This window comes from Amblyomma mixtum, chromosome 1 (assembly GCF_055824585.1).
Source record: "Amblyomma mixtum isolate Tamu chromosome 1, ASM5582458v1, whole genome shotgun sequence".
NCBI classification, from domain to species: Eukaryota; Metazoa; Arthropoda; class Arachnida; order Ixodida; family Ixodidae; genus Amblyomma; species Amblyomma mixtum.
Window position 1 is genome coordinate 84,295,147 of NC_143012.1, and position 27,827 is coordinate 84,322,973.

General features: G+C 46.9%; 2 protein-coding genes and 1 long non-coding RNA gene across 3 annotated transcripts; 1 reads left to right on the plus strand and 2 right to left on the minus strand.

The window, feature by feature from the left end:
- Window positions 1-590: 590 nt before the first annotated feature.
- On the minus strand, window positions 591-13,837 carry LOC149367036 (E3 ubiquitin-protein ligase MARCHF8-like). Its single transcript, XM_089553697.1, has 3 exons — window positions 13,461-13,837; window positions 12,710-13,147; window positions 591-6,131 (listed from the first exon to the last, which is right to left on the minus strand). The coding sequence occupies exons 2-3, from the start codon at window positions 12,935-12,937 to the stop codon at window positions 5,700-5,702; spliced, it is 660 nt and encodes a 219-aa protein (XP_089409823.1). The 5' UTR covers window positions 12,938-13,147; window positions 13,461-13,837; the 3' UTR covers window positions 591-5,699.
- LOC149367037 (uncharacterized) lies at window positions 13,183-19,581 on the plus strand. The gene is made up of 3 exons (XR_016284461.1): window positions 13,183-14,060; window positions 14,761-14,824; window positions 19,487-19,581. It is a non-coding gene; the product is annotated as an uncharacterized LOC149367037 (long non-coding RNA).
- A 717-nt stretch (window positions 19,582-20,298) lies between these two features.
- On the minus strand, window positions 20,299-26,255 carry LOC149367038 (forkhead box protein N4-like). The gene is made up of 4 exons (XM_089553673.1): window positions 25,265-26,255; window positions 24,087-24,385; window positions 22,163-22,412; window positions 20,299-21,507 (listed from the first exon to the last, which is right to left on the minus strand). The coding sequence occupies exons 2-4, from the start codon at window positions 24,376-24,378 to the stop codon at window positions 21,186-21,188; spliced, it is 864 nt and encodes a 287-aa protein (XP_089409799.1). The 5' UTR covers window positions 24,379-24,385; window positions 25,265-26,255; the 3' UTR covers window positions 20,299-21,185.
- Window positions 26,256-27,827: the final 1,572 nt, after the last annotated feature.

Sequence of the window (27,827 nt, forward strand, 5' to 3'; positions counted from 1 at the left end):
GGGAAAGCTTGTACCCACTGGAAACCAGTGGGCGCCCAATGACATCGAGGATCGAACCCTGCGTCTCCCGCATGTGAAGCAGTTGCTCGCATCATTAGGCCACCAATGCGATATATTGGAAATGGTTGGAAGAAGCTTCCAAGCACATCATGCTTGTAGTAATACAAGTCCAAAGCGTTGAACAGTGTTCGGGTTACTACCATTCCCACTTTTATTTGTGGATTAATTCACTCTAATCCTATCTGCTAACAGTACTGCCTAGCTAAGTTGGTAGAGCGACTCACCGGGATGGGCAGTGGTCCCTGGCTCAGATCCTCGGAATAGAATGGATCTATGAAGTTTCTGTGAAAAGCTGAACAACTTTCGTTTGCAGCCATATCGCTCCTCTTGGGATGTTGCTATACTGCAGAGCAGGCTGCTATCATTAATGATCGCACCTAATTAGGTGCACTCTGACCAGGAACTCCTCTTTGTACAAGCCTTGGCAGCCTTCACACACCAGCCGGACTAGCACACAGGCAGCACTGGTTTGCTGTTTGTCGCAGCGAACCAACAAAGCAGCTTCCAGCATAAAATACACGACACAAGGGTTACACCAAAAGCTCTTTAATCTTGGACCAGACTGCTTCCACTCGGAATATGACTAAACAGGAGCGACTAAGCCACGGCAAAAGCTGTGCCAAAAAAAGGGGGGTGGGACGTGTTTCAAATACATCTGACGTCACTTGTGCTGACAAAAAGTCGTTTCACGCACCACAAGATCACGCGAGTGTCGAGATCTTTTCATCCACTCTTTGTGCAGCACATCCTTACAGCTGCACATAATCACAGACACAAAACTTTTTTTTTGCTGACCAACACGCAGTGCCAATTCCCGCTGATTCCCACATACTATCAGCTTGCCCTACCATATAAGCCCCTCTGTAGACGGGGAAATATGGCAGAGGAGGCTAATCAAGGACTGTGGTCCCAAAACTGGACCCAATGGATGGTGGCACATTTTGCATCCGCGTTCAGTGAACGCTTGTAAATAGAAAACATCTAGGAAATTACGTGTGGCACATTCACCGAACCCTTGCAGATCTAAATGTGTACCCCCAGCTGATCTAAAAATTCGCATTTCTCAAAGTAGAAAGTTCCAAGGCTAATCCAGTACTGGTTTATCGGGCTTACTCGTTCTAACTTTGCACCTGGTTGACTGTAGTTTAGGCTCACAACAGTTTAGCCAGGTTTTCATACCGCTATCTCAAAATAAACATCACAGCATAAGAAAAAAGAAAACCGCTATAAATTGGCACCTTGGCTTGCAAAGGTACAAGAAACGCACCCAGTGCATTGATGAGCTTTAAGCTGGAAAGTGAGACTGGCAGTGGTGCCAAGAACGAGAATGACGAAGGCATCTTGATGCAAAGCATGCTCCAAACTTGAGCGCTTCACCGGAAGGGTGTGGTACATACTACAATGCCCTTTTTGTGCACCCTGCTTCTTGCAAAGACATGCCATGGACAGACATGCCATGAGCAGACATGCCATGGACAGACATGCCATGGGCAGACATGCCATGGACAGACATGCCATGGGCAGACATGCCATGGGCAGACATGTCATGGGCAAACATGCACTGCAGTCAAGACGTCACAACTCGCGCTGCGGCACAATTTCAGTGCAGCGACTACTCGGCTGTGTCCAATCCCGGTCACCATGCATTCATTGCTGGCAACAATGGAATGTTTCCATGGCATGGTTTGCACGCACACACGAAACGTGCTTATAACTGCTATGTAAAAGGCAGCTGTAGCCAGGCAGTTTGGCGATTGTTCAGGTTAGCAACTGTACATTACCAACAGTACTCGTCTCAACATCCGCTCTAATAAAACGGCAAGTTGAGCGAGTTGGTACATCTTGAGAAAAAAAACAGCGCAGGAACATGGACACAAGAAAAGAAGATGACGGGACAGGTGCTGACTAGCAACTGAATCATGCGTGCTCCTGGTTGTTTGTAGAGTATATTTTTTGTGTTCCGTGCAATAAACCTTCAGTTGCTAGTCGGCACCTGTCCCGTCGTCTTCTTTTCTTGTGTCCCTGTTCCTGCACTGTTTTTTTTTCTCAAAATCCGCTCTAATAATGCCCAGTAGTTCCACAGTCACGAACCACCCAATACTGTCTAATGGCACCAGAGCTTAGTGTACTACGAGTTAAAGGAGTAGAAAAGCCAAATTTTGAGGTCATCAAAAGCGCGCTCGAGGCTTTCGGCATGTACAAGGAGACCTACAGGCCATTACTGAAGGCAGCCAACGCAGAAATGCATTTCATTTGATTTTAAATGAAGCACGATCAAGTCTCATTGACTTTCAGAACCTGGCACGAGTGGCATCAGCACAACAAATGAAATCAAGCTCAGAAACATTCCTTATCATCAGATCTTATCCTGTGCACGTATAACTGGCGTGCTTGACAAAACATTTGGCTGCGAACAGCGTAGAATGGCATGTGTGGTGGAAAGGCATCATTGTTGTGCCTTTCCAGTTGCGACTTGTTGTCAAGACCACGACTTGCAGAAATAGAAACCAAGACTAGAATGTAGAAGTTGCGCAATATTAAATTATTACCGCGTAGTGGTGAACAATGCATTATTCTTCAGGATTACTGATGCCTTATGCAATGTTTACAGAGAAAACAAAAATGTGACATATAAATTGGATGTCTCTTACTCCTTTAACTAAACCTAGCTGCCCCGTGTTGTAACAAAAAGCAGCTGGATACAGTTTAGCTGAACAAACGTACGCATGCCAGCTGCTTCCCACGTCACGCAAGCTCCCAAATAACGCTCACATTCTGGGCACTCACAGATGGTCATGGCACCAGTGAAATGCAGCCATGACAGGCAGGAAGTTGTGGCCATGAGTAACATGTCAATGAAGTCAGTCAGGCTGGTTAGCTGCGGATGAAAGTTTTATCTTTGCACTGAATGAGTGCGAACACCGCGGAAATTTTCAGGGCTGATCACTTTGGTTTGCAGCCAGAAATCTCCACCACACAGGCTTCAGTGCTGCAAGTTGCTCGCTATTCAAGCTTCTGGGATATTTTAGTGTCAGTGTACCGTTAGGCCTAACCAGTGTACCGTTAGGCCTAACGGAAATGCAGCATGTTGAAACCTGCTTTGCATTCGCGTGAAACCACAATAGCAAGCAACTAGTTTCTGCAAGTTGGCAATGCAAAACGTGTAGAATAAGTGCATCTTTGTATATTTGTGTTGCCCTTGATAGGGACAACGTACGTTCACGGCTGCAACCTGTCCAAACTGGGATGATTGGCTGATCAGCACACCATCGGCATAGCATGCCCTCGCCAGCCTCATCTCGTAGCTTATGAGTGGCCCGCGGAGGGCATCCTTCAAAGTCATCTTCTTTCGTTCCTTATCGTAAAACATCAAACACCCATAATGACGACACTTACTGCAGCATCACACTTGAAATTAAGCGTCTGGGTCCACAACTGTACAGACCGAAAAACACAGCGAAAAAGAAGTGCTCAGCCCTACACCACAATGTTTCCAGCCCCCAAAATAATTTTATGTTTCCCACACCCCAGGAAAAACAAAACGGCAGGCCTGGAATGATTTTAACTGTGCCCCATACCCAAACATAGTGACCACGCTAATCACAATGTCTGTTGCAGATTGAAAACAACTGCTAAAAAAACACACATACCATTGCAACACCTTTGATAAGATTTGGAAAAGGACACTAACACCGGTTCTAGATTGAGTTCCACCAAAGATTTCAAGTGAGAACAATGATTCTGACGCTCGACCTTCATGCAAGGGGCTGGTTTTTCCATATCACACCAGAAAAGTTGGTAAAAGTAGCTTACGCCAAAGTGACTGCAGATATCTTCGCAAGATTCTGTTCTCCCACATTCATGCAAAATGAACTAGAGCCTAAAATGGCAACTGTCCATTTCCACTGGTCAAGTGGCTTTGTTACTGGAAAAAATTAAATGCACCAAAGCACTGGAATGCAAAAAAGAGAGACCACCTCGGCTATGCAAAAAGTTTCTTGCTAAAAAGAAGACTTTCTCGTCAAGTTGACACTCATCGTTCTACTCCTGCGCAGCACCAACAGAAATTGCAAAAAGTCTCTGAGATTTGACAGTGAAAATTCGCTTCGCTGGTTGGCACATCCAAAGAAGCGTGCATGACCTAAGCACAACAGTAAAATATCAGACCCACCGGAAACAGAACCACTGATGTCATAGCAAGATGGAGGTGCACTTCAGAAGCCAGTGACTAAAACCAGTAGCAGACATGCTTGACAGAACTGCTAGGTCACCTTCTGGTACGCACATTTCTTTGGCATCCCCTACTTGGTTAACAACAGCAGCTCCACTTTTTTTGTTCTTTTTCTTTTTTTCTTTGCGAATGCAGAGATTCTTGCACATTCAGCACAAGCCAGCAATAAAGGTGCTTCCCACAGGCCCACACAAGGAAATAGTTCAGTAGCAAGCCACTTTTGAAGGCTTTTGACCTCTAGCAGCATTAGTGCAAACATCACACTTTAAGCACCATATTGTCGTGGTGGCAAGTCACACAGGCCGATAGCCAGAAACCGAAGGTCATGAGTTGTTAGTATGAATTAAGTGCATGTTCGTCGTTGTCGCTGTGAAAAAACAGTGTCCCACTAGAAGTGCAGGCTTATTATTTATTTACATATACTGCGGGCCCTTTTTGGTCCCAAGCAGGAGTGGCCACAATGATATAAACAAAAATTAGTTAGACGTTAAGGTTAAGAAAATGGAACATAGATCAGAAGCTCTTCTCTGACAATTGCCCAGGAGCTAGTGAATTTGTGGTTCCGCCCTTTTAGAGTTGTTTGATGATTTTGCTTTTAAGTCCGCCTTTTGAGTGGGCACCATCTTTCACGGCAGCAACAATAGGAAAGCGTTCCACTAATACTACCACCTGACAACCTTTGGCTGCTGCCTAGTGGTCTGTGTGCCTTGGCCCCAGGGCCCCTAGGTGCACGCTGTTTGCACTATAGCAAAAACAACATCCAAGGATAAATGGGCAGTGCAAATATCTCAAGTGAGACCAAATACTGACTGAAGCACTCACATCTGTGCCTGCAAAGAAAGCAAAAAGTGCTTGGAACCACAGCCCTGCACCACATGGTTAGTGGCTGGTGCTGTCGTGCAGGCCTTCGGGTTTGCGGGCATATCGTAGCCATTACAGAGATATAAAAAGAGATTCAAAATGGCCCCTATCTCCTCTGATTGTTTGTGCTCCCACGTCAGATCATATCCTGTGACTTCCACACCTTAAAGTGGGAGCTTTTCAACATCGCTTTTACCAGCACAAGTGTCACCTGCCTGCTCCCATTTCTTTCCAAACATGTGACTGTTTAGGCATTCACGCACAAACAGTGGCCAAACGTCTGCAGTTGCGGGCAGGTGCCTCGATTATACAGCTTGTCAAGGCTGGTGTTGTGGTGGTCTGCACTGACAGTAGGTATGCCAGTAGTGCGTACCTCTGCCAGTAGTACGTACCTCTGCCAGTACTACGTACCTCAGCAAGTACTACGTACCTCAGCCAGTACTGCGTACTTCTCAGAAAAGAGCGCGAGATACTGACAAAGACCAGACAAAAGCACCACAGTAGCCGAGACGTAAGCCCACTTCCGTAAGCCGCACGGGAGGGCATGTCACACAGCCACGGGACCACGCTTTGCATCGTACTCGTCGATGTACCACTGCTGGTTGAGATAGACGAACCGCAGCAGCAGCCGGTACAGGGTGCTGCGAGCTGTCACCTCCACGTACATGGCCACAAAGAAGGCCAGGAAGAAGAGTACTCCGCACACCAGCGTCACCAGCTCCGAGTGCGTGAGGTCACTGCGTCGGCCAGACGTCGACGGGGGCTCTTGGCGGAAGCAGACGATGGTGACGCTGGCACATGCCACCATGACGACGACCGCCAGCAGGAACACACTGTGCAGGACCTTGTCGCGTGGTGAACATGGTGGCAGGCGCCAGTGGCCACCAGCACGAAACTTTTTGTGCCACTGGTACTGGTACTGGCAAAGCTCGCAGCTGGGTGGCTTGCGGGACTTCTTGCTTAGTATCTCCAGCCAGTGCTGCGCACAAGAAGCAAACATCATTGACACAAGGTGCACTGACTGACAGCAGTTCGTCTTTAAAAACAATCGTGTTCCCAGTGCAAATTTAACTTGTTTTCAATATCAAGAAATAGTTAAACCCTGAAATGCCAGTTTGTTACTGTGGTGAGACAGGAGCACAAAAGCTTAGAAGTCCCAGGCACCATGAACCCTGTCCTTTTTAATTCCAGGTACCTTCATTTCCTCATGAAGTTTATCTTTTTAATTTCAAGTGCCTTCATTTCCACAGAGCATTACTGAAGCGAGTGGTGGATATTACAGAAAGAATTATCAAAAGAACAATTAGAGGACGTAAACATAAGGAGCAAGAGAAACAGACTACTTGGTTTGGTTTGGTTTTATGGGGTTTAACGTCCCAAAGCGACTCAGGCTATGAGAGACGCCGTAGTGGAGGGCTCCGGAAATTTCGACCACCTGGGGTTCTTTAACGTGCACTGACATCGCACAGTACACGGGCCTCTAGAATTTCTCCTCCAAAGAAATTCAACCACCACGGCCGGGATCGAACCCGCGTCTTTCGGGTCAGCAGCCGAAAACAGACTACTTCAGAATGCTGCACAAGTAAAGCCTCAGTAAATACGACATTGTAAATACAAACACAAGAACAGAGAAAAAATGATAGTGAACTGTAGCGTCTGTGTAGCCATAGATAAATATGGAAAGAGGAAGAAAAAGCACATACAGATAAAAAGAAAGTAACAACAAAAACAGAACTTCATGAATGTAATTAATTAGGGCCCCAAATTTTTCATTATCATTCGCAAGAGCTATAGACATCGGTAGGCAGTTCCACTCAATCAAGGCTCTAGAAAGGAATGAATTTTGGTAGTACATGATGCGGCATTTGGGGACCAGAACCTTACATGGTTTATCTATGCAAATGACGCATGAACAGGGGTTGGACTTTTCAGTTTTTTTCAGGTCGAGTTCAGTTTTCGAAATTCGGTTTGAACCAAAAAAAGGTCAGTATTCTTGGCATGCAAAGCATAGCTAGCTGGCTGTTGAGTAAAAGTTAAGCTCAATCAAAGTTGAAAATCAACTAAATAGAAATGCGACATAGTACTTTTGGATAAGCACCACCTCCTCAAAACCTGCCAGCTAAGCATTGTTTGTTTACTGTTTATTATCATCACCTGCTTAGAGCAGTTAGCCTGTTAGCAGGTTTATCAACTGTATGTAGGACAATGACATGAAACCATGCATGGGCACAATAATCATGTTCTGGATACTGCAATGATTGAGCAACTGTTCCATCACTGCCATGTATGAACACATCACGTGATGCTACGCCCCCTCTTTCAACCCAGAACGACAACCCAAATGATAACATGTCAACCTAATTCTTGGAAGTAAACTTCCACTAGCTTTTTTTCCTGCTGGCTATCTCAATTAACTTGCACTACTTTTTTATTGATGTTACCAATTCCTTTTACAATCACAGCTCTAAGTATTACTATCTGCTTGTTAACTGCTCGTGAATAAACTGTTCATGCTGACAAAAACACCGATAGTAGACTAAGTGACTTTTCATCACTCAGGATCGGCACATTAAGTCACAGAAAAAAGTGAGTAATTCATCAAAAATAATGCTCATCGCAATAAAACGGGATGTGCATTCCTAAATAAAGTAAAAAAAAAGTTAGCTGAATTTTTTTTTAACATGAACCGAAAAGGCTAACCTCTGGAATAAGCTAAGGCCTTATTACTCATTGGCATCCACCCAAGTGAAGCCATATGGCTACAATGGAAAGCTATATAGCTACCATAGAAACTTTGTAGTTGCAGAAAAACTCTTGGAGATTCCCTTAAAACATTGGACCAATTAGCTGCGACAGTGATTAAGACATCTTTGAAATGCTCGTCAGTGTTACTTATTACTTAGTAGCTGTATTTACAAAAAAGCAAGGTGCTTGCTAGCTGATTATTATATAGCTCTTGCAAGATGACCACATAGCAGAATTAAAATTCCACTGCCACACATTGCTCAAAGGAGCCATATACCCCCAACACAAAGAGAGATTAGTGTCCGATTATCTTTCAAGATGTCAAATACGCAAATTTCATCAGAAATGAAGCTTTGCTAAATGAAAAAAACAGTACAAATTCCAAGAGCTCTTAGGGATTTAGTACACGTACCCTCCTGCACTAGCAGTCACGGTGACCTTGCAATGAGAACGTTAACAAGCTCTGCCTCATAAATTCTTTTAAAAAATATTACTATTAATATTAAAATTAAATGGTTTTTATGGAGCGATATATAAATATATTAATGCAAAACATGAAAGGAAAAAAACAAACACAAAATGGCCTTTGCTGGAGCTGCCATGCCTGGCTAGTTCGATCACAGTGCGTGACCAAATGTCGCAAACTTCAGTGTTATATGCAAATTGCTTCATGCAGTTGTGAAGTCCTTGGATAAAGAGAGGATCTGCAAATTTAACGAACAAGCAAATGATTGTGACGGATCTACCTATCTGACTCCGTCCCCTGATGAAAGGCAATGCCGAGAACTGTGTAGTACCTTCAATAAATGAAAAGTCGTAACTCTTTGCTCTTATGCGAGGGCTTGCAGAAGTGTGGTTCATAGATGGACACTCACCTAGCAGCATTCGCGTGGAACAACTCTTTGAAAGTTGTTGTGAAGTTAAGCAACACACTAAAATGAAGTCCTAATTGCCTAAGACAAATGCAATTAATGCTGTTCATTTCTACCCCAACCTTCATTTTTTTTTGTTGAGGCACTTTAGGAGGTTTTGTTGAGACAAAAAACCATGCACGCACATACTACTGTTCCATAGCTTTGAGCTGAGTTGAGTTGTATGCCACAGGTGGTGCTTCGCCACTGGCTGTAGTGGCTTAGGTTAGAATTGTAGGAAACCGTAGGCAAAGGTGATGGAGAATCTTAATGAGAATTGCCAACACAGTAAACAAAAAAAATAATAAATAAAGAAAAGCTGAGCATGGTGGCAATTGCCACCACCCCGTTTCAAAGGGGGCGCTCCTATCCATCCATCCATTCATCCATCCATCCATCCATCCATCCATATTGGCTTAGCTGCCTTTGCATATTTGAAAGAAAACGCCCACTGAACTCAGCTGATATAATATGTGGAGCTGAAATCAACTGCTCCAATAACTATGTGCATGAAATGGCTGTAAAAATGAAGCCTGGTAGCCCAAAATATACCTGCCCTTACTTGATCCATCAAGAAAAACACACCACACTGAAAAAAATGACCACAATACAGGCGAGGCTTGTCTAATTGAACACGTAAGTGATATTCCAAAAGTTTATCATTATTCTGCATGCTTTATTTTCTTTTCTTTGTACCACAGTGGAAAGAAACTTTTCAGGCAGGGACTCTGGAACCTTTTTCTTGAGTGGAGGGCAAGACTTTGGATTTGTTTTGGTACTGTTCTATTTTTTTAATCATTTTAATGTTCACCCTCTTTAGGACAGCAGGACACATGTGCTCCCACTTGATTCAAGTGCAGTTAAACAGACAACGGTGCACATACGTACCGCATTTTTCGCGAACTGAATACCGTCAAACTATCACGCAAACCATCCAGTATACTTTCATCTTTCGCTAACAGGCTGCCTTAGTGTTCTGTGTATTTTCACACGTGCTAGTGTACAGTTCAATGTGGGCCAGTTTGGCAAGAAAAATAAATTGATAAAAATTTTCGAGCTTGTGAGTCTTCAAAATCACAGAACCAATTTTCAATTCAAATGCAAGTTTTCTTACGCTCTGAAAAGGCTGAGGTACGGATCCGCACCAGATTTGAAGTCTTTTTAAGAAGTCGCTGGTAAGGATATGTACCTCCCCTTCTGTTTTTTTACAAAACCAATGGTCAAAATGGCTTGAAACTGATGCCATTCAATTTCTACAGTCATTCCGAGTGAAATATTATCATTTGTATGCACATGAGATATGCATGCAGCCTTGCGTGTTATTTGTTAAAATAAGGCTGAATGTTAAATTTTTTAAATAGTCAAATCATTAATATTTGTTTATATGTGTTCTTATTTTGCATTGCTGAAAGGTCCATTTGTGAATGCATATAAAACCTAAATTGAAATGGGCAGCTTTATAAAGACACAGATACGAAGAGTGATACTCTGCAATAAAATCTGCATACAGCCTGTTTCAGTTCTGCTAATCATGCGCTTGAACACAAGTCAGTCAATCAGTGACTTTTGGGACACGATTGGTTTAGGTTACTCAAATGAATTGCTTCACGATTGGCTATGAAGCCAACCATGCTCAGCCCCACTGTGCTTGACATTAATAACGTCCTAGAATTGAAGTGTTTGTCACAAATCTGATCTGAATGCAAGCATTTGGAGACTGGGGGAACGCTGTCCCCTCTAAAGAAATTTTGGCAGGGCGACCGTCCTCTTTTCCCCCCTAGCTCTGGTGTCCCTGTCTTCATGTGCATATTACTTGAAAGGTCAATTCATAAGCATATATGTCTGCATATATAGTTGCATGTATTAGTTGCATATATTAGCATATATATATAGTTGCATAGTTGGATGTTTCGGCTTAAACCGAAAAGAAAAAGAAAACAAAAAAGGTGCACCGTACTCAATTTTCGAAATTCTGCTTTAACCAGAAAAGGTCAGTATCCATGGCACCAACACCATGGCTAGCTTGCTATTAAGTAGGAAATTTATGCCAACCAAGAGCATAGTGATATGGTGGTACCTTTGGATCAGGCAGCACAGTCATGCATTTTGAGGCGTTGGTCCGCTACCTTACATACCTCTCCACGGACTTCCTCACCAGGTGTCACATTCTAGTCTGGTGCTGTTCACTGTCATTACCCCCTTAGGCTATTACTTCAATAAGTAGGTTCCTTCATTGTGGATGAGGACACTGATGTGAAACCATGCATAACTGTCATGAAAAATGTCATATTCTGGAATTATCGTGACTGTTAAGCAATAGTTGCATCGCTGCAGTCAACATGCACACAATGGGATGCCTCATTCTCCTCTTGCTCAAACATAGTATAACATTTCAATGCTTATAAGACACCCCCGCCTTTAGGAAGACAAAACCCACTTGAAATTTCATCCGACGGTTGAAACAATTCACTTCCATTACTTTCGGTAATGTCGACAGTATATCCTTGAACAAGCACAGCTCTAAATACTTATGCGGTAATTATTTCCAAAACGAATGCTCGAGCTGGCAAAAGGGTAAAGATAAACATATAAATGAGCTTTTATCGCACTGATATGCTGCATTATATCACCCAAAAATGTTAGCGATTCATATGCAGGAAAAATATCACCACTGGAAAAAAAAAAAACGAATACTGGGTTCTAAAAAAAAAAAAAAGTCCGCCCCCTCTACATATATGTGCACTTCACGGGATGCCTCTCGTGAAAGAAAACTATAGTACTCCTCAGTCACAGAGCAATGAGCTTGCATCCTGCAATGAAACAAGTGACAGCAAAAACACTTAAGAATCATAAACCTTGCCACAATGAGTCATGAAGCCTGCACAATACATGGGCTACACAGTCACCTGTCATGTGAGCAACAGGTGTTTTAACACCTCACATATATGCAGCACATTAACCGAAACCGAAACCACATAAAAAATAGGACCATTTCAGCGGACCTTTGCTAATCCCAGAAACGTGCATTGTTTCCACGCCCGTCAGAAGAGATAGTACAAAACAGTAAAGCATACACAGCATAAAGCAACAATGCCACTTACAGCCAATAAACAGTGCATGTAACAATTATGTATGTAGTACCGTTCGTGAAATAAGGCAAAAATCGAAAGCAGGCACACAGGCCCTTCTTTCAACTGCATGGAATCGGCGTTCCTAATTTGCACACTTTCGAATAATAAGCGTGCACACAATCTTTAACGCAAAAAGGCGCGAATTATACCGTATGCAGGGCACTCGAGCGCAAATTCGCCCAAACGTTCGGAGGCGTACGCTCGACGCGGTATACCATCATCCGGACCGGATTGTGGAGGGGCCCATATCGGGGCCGGGCAGCGAGTGCATTAACCCCGCGGATATACCGGGCTCCGGCGTTTCCATCGCTAGACTCGGCAGCATTTGCAACGCAAACTGAAAGTACAAACATGTATGCATTTCGCAAACGCTGCAGCGATTTGGGTTTTTAGAACGATGCAACGCTGATATCCACGTGCTGTGCCTTAATTTGCGCTTCTGTTTAGTCCAGCATTACGTTTGCATACAGCCGTGAAACAGAGTCGACAGGTGTGGGGCATTCATGAACGCGTGCGTACGACGAGCTAAACGCAACCACGATGAACATGAAAGATCGTTCGCAACTGTGCTTCACAATGCTTCGGCTGCACACAATTAAAGGGCTGCTACGTACGGCGAGTGGTACAAGTTGCAAGCCAAGCTCCAGCGCACGGAGAGGACTCTCAATGGACTTTGTGGACCGTTAGCACAGCGGCCGCGATCGATCTGACGCGCGCAGTAGCCGGACGGTGGTCAGCTGGTGATCAGCTGTGAGCTCGCGCTCGCTCACCGTGAGGCATCCGCAGTGTATGTACTGCACAGTGCCTGCGCATCGGCAGGGCGAGATGAGCGGGTCATCGTCTCGAGCCGGCATGTGGCAGATCTTGCAGAAGGGTCGGCAGTCCTCGGCGACGGCAGGCTCGGCTGCGGCAGTCTCGATGAGCTGCTCGCTGGCCGGCTCCGCCGCGGTCACCGCCGTCGCCCAGACGTGCACCTCGGGCTGGCCCGCGTCTTCCATGGCCCGCGGGACAACTCATAGCGAGTCAAGGCGTCCCCGCTTCTTGAAGGGGGGCCAGCCTGCGACCTCCCCGACGACGCGCGAGTTCACGCCCGGGGACGCCGGTCTCTTTGTTTACCCCGTCGACTCACACCCTCTGCGGAGGCAGCAGCAGCAGCAGTAGAGTGGTGCGATACGACGGATACGGCGCGCTAGACAACAACAGCGCTCCTGCGAGGAGAATCAACCAATGGGAGAAGCGCGCGCGCCATGTGGCAAGCTCACGTCAGCGCAGGGATCGAGCGGATCAAGCGATGATCAAGGCTGTGAGCACAGCTGAGCAGGGATAAAACTCCGTGCATCCAAGGCTCCGGGGTCCCGCTACTGCAGTACTTGCTTAACTCGTGCGCGCCCACTTTTGAAGCCGATCGCAGGCAGCGTCGACGTTGCCCTACTCTGTTCCGCTCGGTCGCCTCCGCGTCGGAGCATCGACCGGCCGCATGAACGTGTTTCAGTTTCCCGCGTCCCGCGCCCCACCGCTCACATCTCAATCCTCGGGCGTGCGCTCTTCCTGGCAAGTTGCCTTTCCACTGCCCCGTCGAGGAGAGGAGGGAGTCCGATCACGCCGACGCCACCCAAACAGGACCGCGTCAATCGGCAGCTGCACGGGACCTCCTCTCCGGCGCCGCGGATGCACCTGGACCCTTCGCCGCCTCCGCGAGGCCCTGTCGCTAGCGGGCTTCGCTCCAGCTTGCCATGTGTGCCTCGCGAAGCGTCCCAACTGGAGTTGTGCCGGCGCTGAGCGTCCCCGATCGCAGCGGAGCGTCCCAGGAACCCACGCGTCGGCGGTTCGCTTGACTACGGCGGAGCAGCGAGGACGAAGCGCGCGGTTCGAATTTGTCCAGCTCGAGACGACGGACGTTTCGGCGAGACTCCAGTGGGGAGGCACGACCCTTCGACTCCGGAGAGACGCGGGCTGCGGCATGGCAGCGCGAGCGGTCGGGCGGACTATGTGAACTGCCCGCGCGGCCCGGTCATGCATCTCGAGGTGTCCAACCATGATCGATCCCAAGGTGTTCGTCGCACTGCTCGTGCTCTGCGCGGCGTTCATCATTGCAGCCGTCGTGGGTGCAGTCTGCTTTCTGTGAGTCCCGCACGCTGAGCTAAGACAACGCGCGCAAGTTCGTTTTATAATCCGTTAATTCGTAAGCCGCGGTTCGTCAAGGACGTGAGATTGGGTCGCTTTGGGACTGAATTGAGAGAGCCGACACGTGCCCATTCAGAGGGAGGGAGAGAAAAAAGAAAGAAAAGGCAGCGCGAAAGACGACACGCGCAGAGGAGATCGCTTTCTTCGGTGGCGAGTAGCGGAAGCAAAAGAAAGGCCCTTACAGAGTAGCGATCCGCACCGAGAACCCGTTCGCGGTACTCCTGGACGGTGGCCAAAGTTGCGCTTCTTCCGCGTTGCCGTCTCGATAGGCGTCAAGCGCGAAATGAGCGCTCTATGCGCAATGGATTACGTCATGGTTAAACGCTAGAAACTCGAGGAAATCGGTACAGCGCTCTGTAACCTTGTTCGCCTTTGCCGACGCAGGCATTGATCGAGATCGTACCAGAGCGTCGCGAAATTTGCATATCATTGTTAGAAGCGCACTCCGAGTTTGGGCACATTCTGTAATTGTATTCGGCAGGGAAACATAGGCAGAAAACAGGGTTTTTTAGCCAACCAAAGGGGCAGCATGGACTGCACAGTTTTTCCATGTAGTGCCCATTTTGCTTCTTGCATTTCATATCGTCTCTGGGGGATGGGGGAACCCCTTGCTAAACTTTTGTGTTCTTCTTCGCAGGTGTCGTGTTCTCAAGAAGGACTCCCGCAGGAGGCTGAAGGACGACTATGTCATAGTTCTTGATGTGAGTAATCCATTATTTTCAATACATGTAATGACATCTGCTGCAGAGACCCTGGCACTGATACTAGTGCCTGCCAAACCAAATGCCTCTTTCGATTCCCACTCTGCAAACACCTCTGCGAAATGACTGGTGAACCTTCATCAGCGTATGCCAACTATGAGGCAACAAGCTCTGTGTCCACACCTAGGCACAAGCACCAGGCATTATCGGGAAATGACTGCCTGCAAGAGGCACAATCCTAGCAGGCATAAAATACAGGGATGACATTAATTAGCAGTGAAGTACACACCTATGCATACCACACTTCGGTCAGAGGGTAGGTCCATCATACCACATTTTTCTCATATGTGCCCCTTGGGCATAGTCCTCCAGTACTCAGGACTAATACTCAAGGACCTTTTCTCATATGCATCTTTGGGGCATAGTTCTCCACTACTCAGGACTAGTACTCAAGGACCTTTTCTCTATGTATCTTTGGGGCATAGTTCCCCAGTACTCAGGACTAGTACTCAAGGACCTTTTCCCATATGCACCTTTGGGGCAGTCCTCAGGACTAGAACTTATTAAGGACCTTTTCTCATATGTATCACTGGGGCAGAGTTTTCCAGTACTCAGGACTAGTACTCAAGGATCTTTTCCCATATGCACCTTTGGGGCAGTGCTCCAGTACTCAGGACTAGTACTCAAGGACCTTCCTTTTCTCATATGCACCACTGAGGCATAGTCCTCTAGTACTTGAGTATAGTTAAAATCAAAGATCTACAGCAGCCTGAAAGGGACCCCTGTATTTGAATTGGCAAACTGGCCTTGTGCAGTCTCGGATCTCGATGGTTATGCAGGACACCACTACCTTTGCATTCAGCCAGTTACAACCAATCCATGATTCACCTTTGCACACTTGCTGCATTCAGGTGCATTGAAAGTCGTGGTCACTGAATGTTCCTTGGTTCTTTACACCTTTAACTCCCCCCCTAGTCCTGAATACAGCGATATTGTTCATCTTTGCCTTGTGTCGGTTAGATACTGTGCTCTGACCTCTTCTTCTTTCGCTTCCTCTGTCCCTGTCCGAAAATGAGGTAGCATTGAGTTCCATGTTGGGAGCAAAATCCACTGCCCGATGTCGCGAAACTTGCTGATTGGTTGAGAAAGGTCACGTGATCTTGCAATGTTTGGACAACTTGGCTGCCATATTGTGAGCAATCTACTTCTACCTTAGAATGCAAACGTCTACACAGTTGCGGCATAGCAAATACCTGCCACTACAGATATCTGTCAGATTATGGTGGTTGATGGAGTGACAACTGTGAAGGAATTGACGCAAATGCACGCAGGATGAAGTTACAGCAGAAGTTGCTACAAATGTGAAATCTAATGCTATTTGCATTCCGCGCTTGAGAGGGGAAGAGGGACTTTAAAAAAAATTTTATTACTGAAGTCGTATTTATGAAATCTTCAGGAAACGTGCATTTTTGTGTGCCGATTCGAAATTCGTAATTTAATTTTATGTGAAACAAGTCTTTATGCAGTTATTTAATACGTCATGTAAATTTTTGCTGAGAGTATTCAAGAAATTTTTTGCAGGGAACTTGCTGAAATCAAATGGCAGCTTCAAAACCCCATCACTGAATTTCTGAAGGGCAGGATAATTTTGCTGTTATATTGCCTTCTTTGATGTCAAGACCAACAATGACACGAATTTCAGCAAGTTTCCTACACCCAAATTTTTTTTAAGCTCTCAGGAAAAAAGTCGCATATTAAATAAGTGCACAAGGGCTTGTTGTATGTAAAATTAAATTGCATATTTGGAATTCGCACACAAAAATACTTGTTCCCTGGAGATTTCATAAATGTGACATCATTAATGAAGATATTTTTTTTTTTTCCCGAGACTCTCATCCCCCCACTTAAGGGGGGACACTACCCTAAACAGCAAACTTTTGAACCGCTCGCCTGATTTCATTGAAGCTTGCAGGGCTGGTCTATATCACTGTTGGGAGGACCATGTCCGGATTTCATTATCCTAGAATAAATATGCAGCATGCAATGCAACCTTTATGACAATGGTGGCTATGCCTGCTTGGAAAAACTATCGTTCAGAAAATAAGGGTAATTTTCCCAATTTTTCGTGTTATGTGGCCTTAGGAGAGTCCGGAGCACACAACTGTGGAGTCATTTTGCTTAGGTGAACTCATTAAAAAAAAAATAGACAAATTGAGCACGCAGTTCTGTTCCTCACAAATTTTTGCACCAGAAAGCCTGCTACAATACTAATATTGGAACGAAGTAATATTGAAACAATAGTTTTCCTAAGCTGACACTTATTAAAAAAAAAAAGTAAATGAGAAAAATGAACTCGCAAGAATGAAAATCACCCCGCTTGATTTTCAGCACTCCAATGTTCAAGAAGACTGCCCCCAGCCGAATAATGAAATTTGGCAGAATCCCAGCAGTAATATAAACCAGCCCCGCAAGTTTCAGTGAAATCGAGCTGCTAGGGCCTTCCTGGCAATGGGAAAAGTACACAAACATGCACTGTAGTATTGTAGATGTGGAAGCAAGGACTTGAAAAGCAAACACAGAGTGGGTGTTTCCCCCAAGCCTTTACACAATGTTTAAAAATAGGCTTTTTGAGTTAGAAGAGCATTTTTTTTCGGCACAGCATATTCAGCGGTGTAGTACATCAGACTACAGTTAAGATTTGCAAACTAGCAGGCTGGTTAGCTAATATTGAATAGTTAGCTTTTTAACTATTACCGTTAGGTTCTTTAATTACTGACAGGAGTGTGGCCCACCGTAAGTAATATCCATATCAGCTTTTAGAAAGTGCGGTTAGCCTTGGCGCTGTGGCCCAACAAATTCTGCCAACATCCCGCCAAAATGCATGCCCTTCCAAGAAGCTTGCAGGCAAAGCAAACTTTCCAGAGCACGTAACTTGTCGAAATAGCCAAAATTTGTTGGGCACAGTGCCGAGAGTAACCGCGTTTTTGAAGTTCTTAAAACTGATATTGATATTACTTAAGGTGGACTACACGCCTCTCAATAATTAAGAAGCCTAAAGGTAATGGTTAAAAAGCTAACTATTCAGTATTAGTTAACCAGCCTGCTAGTTCGCGTGTCTTAGCTGTATCTTGATGCACTACACCACCGAAAATGCTGTGCCAAAAAAAAAAGGGCTCTTCTAAAGCCAGTTTTTAAAAATTGTGTAAAACCTTAGGTGAAACACCCTGTATAGTTCAGCGACTGGCTACATTTCTACGTCTTTCTGACCTGAAAGCAGCAATGTCCTTTTAAAGGATACAGAGGGCTACTCTGTTCAACATTTTTTGCTTGTTGTTAAAAATGGATTGCATGGCTATTCCTGGCTGCATCGATATTTGTTTAGCAACAAACAGCTCACTTATTGCAGAGAAAGTTAAATTCAAAAATACAAAACTTTTTCTACTCCTTGATTCAAACGCATGGCATCAATCGGCATCAAGTGTAGCCCAACGTCAGAGATCCTTTGGCATCATAACAGTTTGCTAGAAGCAGAGTTTCACTTTTTGGCCCTTTCTAGCTTATGAGAGCTGTTTTCATAGAATAAGCCGTTTTGTCATTGGAACGCAATATTCAGTCAGAACGGGCCGAATTAAACTTGTTCTCAGCATCTCTTTACGAGTTGGTAGAGTGTGCTTTTGATTCCTCTCCCCACCCCCAATATAGAAGACTCCAGAAAACTGCACTAGTGAAGCTGCCGTCATTCGAGTTTTGCCCATGTGCTTTGTTGCCAGCTGTAAAGCGCAATCATATAGTACCTCCTGGAAGTACATCAAACCAGTACTTTGAAGTGCTCATAGTTCTTTGTGGGCGTCTAAAAACAGGCTTTTTGGGATCCTCTGAAAAAACAGCAGGCCAAAAGTTTGTAGCTTGATTTTGCAAGCCATGCAGCTTACCTGACAAATGCAGTTCACGTCACTTTGTATGCTGTATGGTGCTTGCTGTTAGGGAGTAAAGGGCATTCCACAGGAGGCATTTTGTGCAAAAATAATAGGTGGGTAAAAAAAAAAAGTACGCAGGCTGATAAACAGGAAACTGTATCCAACATCTTGCAGTCAGATCTTCAGACACTCAAGGCCATCAAAACCAGCATTACTGTTGTCAGCCTTTATCACTTGCCAAATGGCGCAAACCAAAAGAGACATCACTATAATGCTCGTAAGACCGTCGGGGGTAAAAAAAAAACGTCCAACGTTCCTAAATGTGGAACATAAAAGGAGGCAAGAAATTTCTGGCCAGTTTTTTTGCACCAGTATGCACTCTCTCTAGTTTCAACGGACTCTTGAAAACATACGAGGGGATGATATAAAAATGATGCATGAAGAAAATCCCGGATGGAGACTGCAGTGCTAAGAGATCATTTTCACAGCATCCTCAGATCTTTGAGGCATAGAGAACATATAATTCAGTCAGTATATAGCTTCAAAAGCTGCCGCTACGTGAATCACTGTTGATTAGTTTTCCTCATCATCGTTAAAATATGCGAGCACAGTGTGGCAGTACGTTGTCGATACTTCTAGTCGAGAAAAATAAACGGCACCAGGGTCTAAAAGGCAGAGCTGCCGTCGAATACTGTCTTCAGCGACCAATCCGCTCTCTCCACCTTGCTACTTTCCTCCTTTCCAGGGAACGGAACCACCGCCCCCATACACCTGGAGGAGTGCGCGCTCGGACATGCGTCAATAAATAGCCTTTCTTCTTGTTTCTGTGCGGAACCGAGAGGCCGGAAGTCACTTGAGATCATTCGGGAGGCGCTTGCATCGCTGGGTGGCACGTTGCTTCCCGCTACACTGCTCCAAAGCCCTCCAGTCTGGCCAGTTGCGAGAATTCCCAGAAACCATCGGTCACCAGGGGCAGTCTGGGGCATCTACACCATTCTTACGCATTCTTACACTTCTTTCCGGCAATCAGCAGCAGGCACGGGCAGTACATTCAATGCGTCCAGTGTGTTTTGCCATTCTGCCAATGAGACATCAACATCCTAATTGTTTCTTTCTTTCTCTCTTTTTTTTCAACGCTGTCGTCCCCACTAATACAAGCTAGTCTGCCAATGGCCTTTATCCATGATGAAGTTAGCGCCAAAAACGAGGACCAAAGTAGGAGAAGACACAACACGAGCGCTTTTTCACAACTAAAACTTTAATGGAAGAACACATAATATATACCCATCTCGTGAAGTAAACGACTAGAAACGTACATGATAACATCAAGAAAAACCTTAGGGGGTGATACATCTGAAGAGTGCTGGGTAACAAAAAGTTTCCGGCTTTTGCACCATTTTTGTTACCCAGCACTTTTCAGATGTATCGCCCCCTAAGGTTTTTCTTGATGTTATCATGTACGTTTCTAGTGGTTTACTTCACGAGATGGGTATATATTATGTGTTTTTCCATTAAAGTTTTAGTTGTGAAAAAGCGCTCGTGTTGTGTCTTCTCCTACTTTGGTCCTCGTTTTTGGCGCTAACTTCATCGTGAATAAGATTCAACCCGCCCAACTTTTCACCTTACCAATGGCCTTTACCCAAACTGGCGCAACAAAAGCCATCCGAACACTACAGAAGTTGTATAGGGTCGCATAGGATTGAAGGAAATGTTGCAATGGGCCAGCAAGTACGTTTCAGGGTGCTTTACACAGATCTGTCTATAGTTCCAGGCCTGCCCCGGGCTTCCTCGCATGCTTTTAGCATCCCAGGGAATTCCAGGGAACACGTTCTGCGCAACTGGGCAGACTGGGTGACCATGGCGTGCGACTTCTAGGAAGCGTTGCACGGACAAGTTTGCTCACTTTGGTTTGCACTATCATGCACAAGGGCGCGGCAGAACCTTCGCTACCCTCCGCCAAACTTGACTGCACTGTACATATGGAGCCGTGTCCTCAAAGCCACGCGTGCAGAAGTGCAAGACGTATCCGTTCTTCCATGCTGGCCCCAGAATGTGCTGTGATTGTGCAATTTCGCGATCCACCGGCGCAACACTTTGGTTCGCTGACCGCGCAGTCAGCACACGCAGTTGGGAGGCAGTGACGAAAGTGCCGGCGTGGTGCCTCAAAACCGGACGGCACCACGTTGGAGCAAACGGGCACAGTGAGGCTTTTCGGTGTGCTTCCTGTTGCGACCAGTCACCACTAGCACCGGTGAAGTGTGCAGCCTCCAGTGAAGGCTGGATCAAAGACGTCCACACACTCTGTTCCAAGTTCGTCTCGGCTGCAGCCAACGCCGGAGGGTGGGGAAAAGGGTGCTCCGATCACTCCCCCGGCGTCTGGAAGCAGAGTGCACGCAGTGTCTCTCTGACTAGGGGCACGGTTCGGTCCAGACGAGTCCGGCATGTCAGCCTTCCTCATCCATGTGCGCGGTGTCCTCCCCGGGACCACTGGTCAGGGCGGAGGTCAGGGACTGGCCCCGCTCGAGCATCTCGAGGCGCTCGGGGTTAGCCATGCTTCTCCGGATGGCTGCGGGGTCCTTGCGGCTCCACTTGAGCAGCTCGTCGTGCATCTTGGCCGCGCGGGCGGGGTTGAGCGTCCAGAGACAGCCCTTCCGCTGTTGCGCCCCGGGTTTCTCGATCTTCTCGAAGCACTTGTTCAGGGAGAGGTTGTGGCGCACCGAGTTCTTCCAGCCGCTGGGCGCTGTCCGGAAGTACGGGAAGTTCTCTCTGCATCGAATGACCACCGAAACAAAATGTCAGAATTCTGGCTGCTGCGTAACCGCAGCCTTACGCGAGACAGTTTTCCACAATGACACTCAAAACCTGCGCCTGCCACTTCTTGAATCCAGCATATCCCACCCACCTTCCATCATGCAGGTGTGCCTATTACTACATACACTTTGGCCAACGTTACTTGGTGCATTATGCAACATCACTTGGGTCGTGAAATATTGCACTCCAGTGTAGTGTATACATCAGCTGAAACATACAACAAGAACACAGCCCCAACACATTATTTCCGGCAGCCATCGACTCGAGCAAAGCAAGCGCCAGTTCAAAAAAGAAGAAAGGATGTTAAGGTTCTTCCTTCCCTAATGTATGAGTGTGTGCAAACATTCTAAATATGCAACAGCGTTCCTATCGTTTCGATTATGTAGCAGCATTACACTTGGAACTTGCATCAATCAGGGAGTTTAAATCAATTTGGAGTGGCATTCTTTGTTCCGCTGCTTCTTGGGCTTCTAGTGGGTGGCAGCTTCTCTCAAGGGGCGTCAAACGGATGACGCCAGCATTTTCACAAGTGCCACTAGTATTGCTATCGCAGTAAAAGTGAAAATAACGGCCCTCAGTGAGCCCAGTCAGCTACAAAGACCCCACTCACGTCATGAAACTGTAGATCTCATTGACAGGGAGGCTCCCGGTGCTGCTATTGCGCAGCGCCATGGCAATGAGACACGAGTACGAGTAGGCCGGTTTGGGGTAGGCACCGGGTGCCAGGGGGTCCTCGACCGGTGCCACGTCGTGCAGCGAAGCCACCACTGCCGCGTCATCGTCTGGGGACGGCGGAGACATGGGGCGCACGGTCAGCTGCTCCAACGAAGTTGACGACGTGGTTGTCTGCACAGTGGGTGCTGCCACCCCAGGTTGAGCAACGGTAAGTATGACGATGTAGCCTGATTAAACCGCAGACTCCGTTGACTCATTCAGGTACTACTCCATATACAGTGGCGACAAGAAAATTCAAACAGCGCTAGACAACAGGACCAGAAAGAGGAGGTCCTGTTGTTTAGCGCTGTTTGAATTTCCTTGTCACCATGGAACACCAACTCACCCAATCTGCAGTCCTTCTACAGTCCATATACAGCAACAGTCAGCAATGCCTTGAATGAGCACTATAGTAAAACACAACTTTAAAAAAAAAAACGGCAGTTGCAAACACTGGGCCGCAGTCCGCAGCGTCCTGTATTACTCCGCTGGCCAATCGCAACAGTAAACGAAATCAGCTTTTCAATGTTTGACCGCATCAAACAATCCGTGAATCAAAATTCTAGGGCTCATAATTTTTTTTTTCTTGAGATATGCTTCTTGTTTAGGTAACAAGACACGTTTAAGCGGAGGACTACTTTTTCGTCGCGGAGGAATTCTGTGCGCTGGGGCAGAATGTGGGCGGAGTTTCACTGCAGAATTAAGTTGTATTCGACTATAGTACAAGTGAGAGTCACTCACAGTTTCACACATCAAGCCACCTCATTCTAAAACTGCTAGTGCTGCATCACTCAGAGCCTCTCCTAAAATACTTCGCCTGGCTGAACAGTGAGATTACTTGCGCGAAAATAAATGAGACTTCGCAAGCTAGCTTGATGCCCGGTTTACGTGAAGTACTTGCCTGTTTTGGTCGAATCTAATATTTGCATCGTCTGCAGGGATAGGGGGAAAAAAATGAAAAGAAAAAGCTTCCCGCAACAGCTGTATGTATTAGTAGTGCCATCTCTAGCCTAGAAGAGGGTGATAGAACAATCGTCACTTCACGCCTGTTTTTGTCGCCCTCTAACCAACGAGAGACAGCACTGCGGAATCAGCTGCTGTTTCCTGGTTCAGCATTGCTGCACACATTCCAGACTTCTGATTCATTCCGACTGAAACGGGCAAGTACGCACATCACCGCAACATAGCGCGCAAACTCGGAAAATGTCACTTCTCTGCAAAATTTTAGTGCAAACAAGCCAGTGGTTTAGCTGGTAGCAGCATTCTAGGACAGCCTCCGAGCGACTGAACAGTCAACATTGCTTTCAAGTATGTTGAGTCCACACCTACAGCATGAAAGAACAAAGCACAATATGGTGAAAGCAATACGTTGGCTCACACACATCCCCCTGTTAACAAAACAAACTTTCTGACCAGTTACAGCGATTGCTGGTCGCTCAGGTCTGAGCCCAACCAGACAGAGCAGCCTCCCAGGAAGAGAATGAAGGATGGGCGATGACTGTTTGGTTTCCTGGTGGGTTCGGAAAGACCCAGACAGAGTGATTGATAGAATGTGTTGGGCTTGGAATGTTGCACTGCGGACAGCATTCGGGGGTGTTGCGTGGGGAAGAAATGGTGCTTGTGAAAAATGTTAGGGTACGTGAGATTCTGGAGCTGGTGCCAAGCGATGGCGTCAGCCCTATTGAGGGTTCCGTGGTAGTGCCTTGTGTAGCCTAGCCTAGCAGTAACCATGACCATAAGTGTGCTGCCCTTCGGTTTGCCCTCAAAACAGAATTAGCACTCCCGCTGCACAGGGCGGGCAGTACACGCCGCTCGGTCACCTGAGGTGGCCGCGGTGACGGCAGCCGCGAGGGTGACGTTCAGTTGCAGCGTGGCCGGGGTCGCCGAGTTTCGGTGCGGCGGCAGCCCCGTCTGCGGGTCGACCAGCAGGCCCTCGAGGCCGTCCAGCTCCGAGATGAGCGAGATGCCCGTGGACCAGACCGAGGGGGGCTCGAACGCGTCCAGCGAGTCGTCGCCCAAGCCGCACCGAAGCTCGCCCGCCGGCGACAGCTCGGCGCGCATGTCCGACTCGATCATCTCCTGTAGCTTGAACGCCTCCTCGTATAGCTCCATGGCGCGCCTGCGATTCGCACCCCGGGTTCAGCCGCAGCGATCATGAACTGATCCGGAGAGCCAACCCGGACTGAGGAAAAGTTAGCAACGAAACGAACGCGCTCCCGATATTCGGACCCGTATCGTATTTCCGACGTCCTGATTGAGGTAAACAGACATTATTTGCGCTATCAAGATAGACACTGGCAGATTCCTAGCTCAATGGGCACTGAAACTTGCGGACGTTCATTGCCCATCGCGCTTCGGTGCCCTTAGCAAGAGGCCTTCGGGGTTATTCAAAGGTGCGCGCAGCATTCGCTCCATCGCCAAGCGTTCTCGAGACCAAAACGGAGCGACCAGTACCAAGGCAAATTTATTTTATTCAAATGACAGCTTGAGTGGCACCCAAAGGTAATGTGGGGCGACGCAGAGCAGCAGCTGACGAGCGCCGGATCTTCCCGCCTAAGATGAATTTGTGTTCAGTTCCCAGCATGTTTCGACTGTCTCTAATGTCGGGTTGAAGTTGCATGAGCGCAGGCAAACGGTAGCGTGACATATAACACCACCACAGGGCATCGTCGGTGTGACAGCGCGTAGACGCGAGACGGCTTCAAACCCGGCGCCTCTCGCTGGCAGCCAGCGCGCAGCGGACCTTCTCCGAAATGTCCGCGCACCAGCCAGTTACGCACGGTACTGGTTTCGTCAACGCTACGCGCGCACGACCGCGAATTGATATTCTCACCACGATAATTATTTTTACGTCGCAAAATAAAGCGAAAAATTCAACTCTGCCGTTCAGGAAGGTCGTTAAACGGTGCGGCGGACATACACGTCGCTATGACGCCCGGAAGGGGCTTTGTTTCGGAGGCGCGCGCGAGATCAGTGGCGCTCCCGTTGAACGACTCACCTGGTTGTCGCGTGTTTCAGTGCGGACGGTGGTCTCAAGGTGTTTCCGGATGTTCACATTGGTTCCACCAGTCGATTTTCCACGGGACAACGCGATGCAAAGGCAAATCTACGGCCGCACACCAGCGCACCTAGAAATTTCGTTGTACGGTCTCAGGACAAAGGGGAACCGAATTTGAAAACGACGCTCCGCGATTGGTCGGCACCGGTCACGTGGCACGGTAAGGCCTTGCGCCCATTGGTCGGAGCAGCGACCATGGTAGAAGGTGTGGCAAAAAGCACATGGAGTTGTATTCGTGCGGAAAGGAGGTTCGGAGAGACAGTACACCAAAACAAAAGGCCAGAATGCAGGAAAAACGGTCAGCTGAGCGCACCGTTTGTGTGTTTGTTGTTCGGTAATGTACGCAGTGCGCCCAGCTGCTGTCTCCTCTCTGCCGTGCCGTGCGTCCGGCTCCAGCCGACGCGTCATTTCTGTTGAAGTTTTGTTAGCAGCTGTTGAAATCAGCGGGTCCTACGTTTGTTTGCGCACATGACATCAGTCGCATCCTTGGTTCACGTACGATGAGAGTTGTGTCGCCAAACATGCCCGGGCGCTCCGAGGGTGGGAGGTTTTCAAACGACGGATGCAACCCTCGCAAAAAGCGTCTACAACTTCGTACTGCCGTAAAAGCGCGGGTGTCACAAACAGCGGAAATCACAAATGCCGCTAATCCAGTACCCAAAACCGTGTGAGCGAAGGTCATGGTGCCACAAACTACAAACCTAGTACGATTAGTCCGTAATCTATACAAAGACCAACGGCGTACCCGCAAGACACGATGCGTTCCGGAGTGTGGAGATGAAGCGAGCCTCAACAGCAAAAGACCGCGCGTACATGGCAAAACATCTGGCAGGAAAAGTAGCTTGGCAAGTGATTGAAATGACGTGATGACCTTCTATTGAAAAGCATACGGTCTCTGCACTTTGGGTAAGCACGCCGGAACATTGGGACATTCTCTCAGATACCACTATAGCACTTAAACGCAAGGAACACAACATAATCAAGCATTTGATGGAATACCATCTGGCAAGGAGCGAACACTGCGGAAATAATATATACACACTTGTCAAATCCGGGAACATAACATCAAGCCAATGCTTTTACCATACGATACACATACGCACGCAGTTCTCACAAGTGGAATTTTTGACGGCATATGTACACAAGGACAAGTAATCCCCCTTTTTTTCAGAAACAGGCATACAAAAATGGTGAAAACTGGTTGGTCTCATGATGTCCATAACTCCACTGCTGTCAGATAAATTAAGCAGTTTGTTGCGAGTGAATAAATTTGTGTCCATTCTGAGCTCATTTCCAACAACTAGCTCTGCATGATGAAATCTGTCAAGGAAAATACCTTCCAGGTAACACCCATGCCTTCTCCGTAAAACCGTTCATGCACTTTATGAAAAGTGTCCAGTTTTGCACTGAAACTGGAACAGTGTGACACACTGACTCATGAACTTTGTGTGCCCAATGACATAATTCGAAGAAGTACATGATTCTCTGCTTAAACAGTGAGTAAGTATACAAGTCAGTGCTTCACGATATCACTGTCACAAATGTTGGGCCTCTATGGAAAACGGTTTGAGCAGAGCAAATTTTCAGCTTTCTCCTATTTTCTCAATTCAAAGACCTGAAAAAATATTCAGAGAGAAGCAAGTGCAAAGACAACAAAGCGTGACCCAATTCTTCTCGGCTAACATGCAATACTAGGAGCAGCCAGCTGTTGCGACTGCCTCTGTGCAAAGCTCACGTGCACAGCTTGAACACTTGTGCACACTTTTTCCACCCTAGCAAGAAAGGAAAGAATAGTGGCCAGGTGAGAGTTGCCTCACAGATGAAAAAAAAAAAAAGAACCACAACGACAGCACAAGTGCCAGGCAAGGGGTGAGACCATTTCCCCATCTTGCCCTCCACCTTCTGTTGTGTTGTCAGAGATGATGGATACGCCCCACCTGGCTACAACATGTAGGGTATGGTACGCTCCAGAAGGTGTTACGCTGGAAGCAGCACGCTGTCGTTGGTTGGGCAATGGTCATCACTTTCGAGCACATTCAATATGCACAATACGAATGGGGTGAACAGGCTACTTTCCATCTTGAAGTGCTCTATAGCAGGAAATGCCTACAGATGAGAGGGGAACGAAAGGAAGCGCATTTTAGAAAGATCGCAACTACTGCTCACCAGTGGGAGTAGGAATATTCCAAAACATGTTCTAATGTATGCTGCCCTGTGTGCAAGAATACACACCCATGACAAAATGCACGACAGCGGTAGCAAGGCCAAAAAGCCCTGGTCCAGTGTCATTCAGGGTACTTTTACAGTGCAGCTCATCAATGTAGGGAAGTATGATGTACAGCCTTTGTCAAAAGTTTGGAGCCCAGGGGTTTGCTTCTGAAGCACACTGTCTGGTTCGCAATGCATCTCCAGCGCTCCACACTTGCTGAAGGCAAGATTTCTGGTCCTGCCTCCTCCAATGGGTAGGACTACCACGAATGTTACAGGAGTCCCACTGCGAGGC

Bases quoted from the DNA above. Each gene is read 5' to 3' on its own strand.
- LOC149367038 (XM_089553673.1), bottom strand. From the start codon at position 24,378: ATGGAGCTATACGAGGAGGCGTTCAAGCTACAGGAGATGATCGAGTCG. The intron at 22,413-24,086 runs GTGACCGAGCGG...CTGGGGTGGCAG, and splicing joins CGTCACCGCGGCCACCTCAG to CACCCACTGTGCAGACAACC. The intron at 21,508-22,162 runs GTGAGTGGGGTC...CATTCGATGCAG, and splicing joins GAGATCTACAGTTTCATGAC to AGAGAACTTCCCGTACTTCC.
- LOC149367036 (XM_089553697.1), bottom strand. From the start codon at position 12,937: ATGGAAGACGCGGGCCAGCCCGAGGTGCACGTCTGGGCGACGGCGGTG. The intron at 6,132-12,709 runs GTGAGCGAGCGC...TCTTGTGCGCAG, and splicing joins TACACTGCGGATGCCTCACG to CACTGGCTGGAGATACTAAG.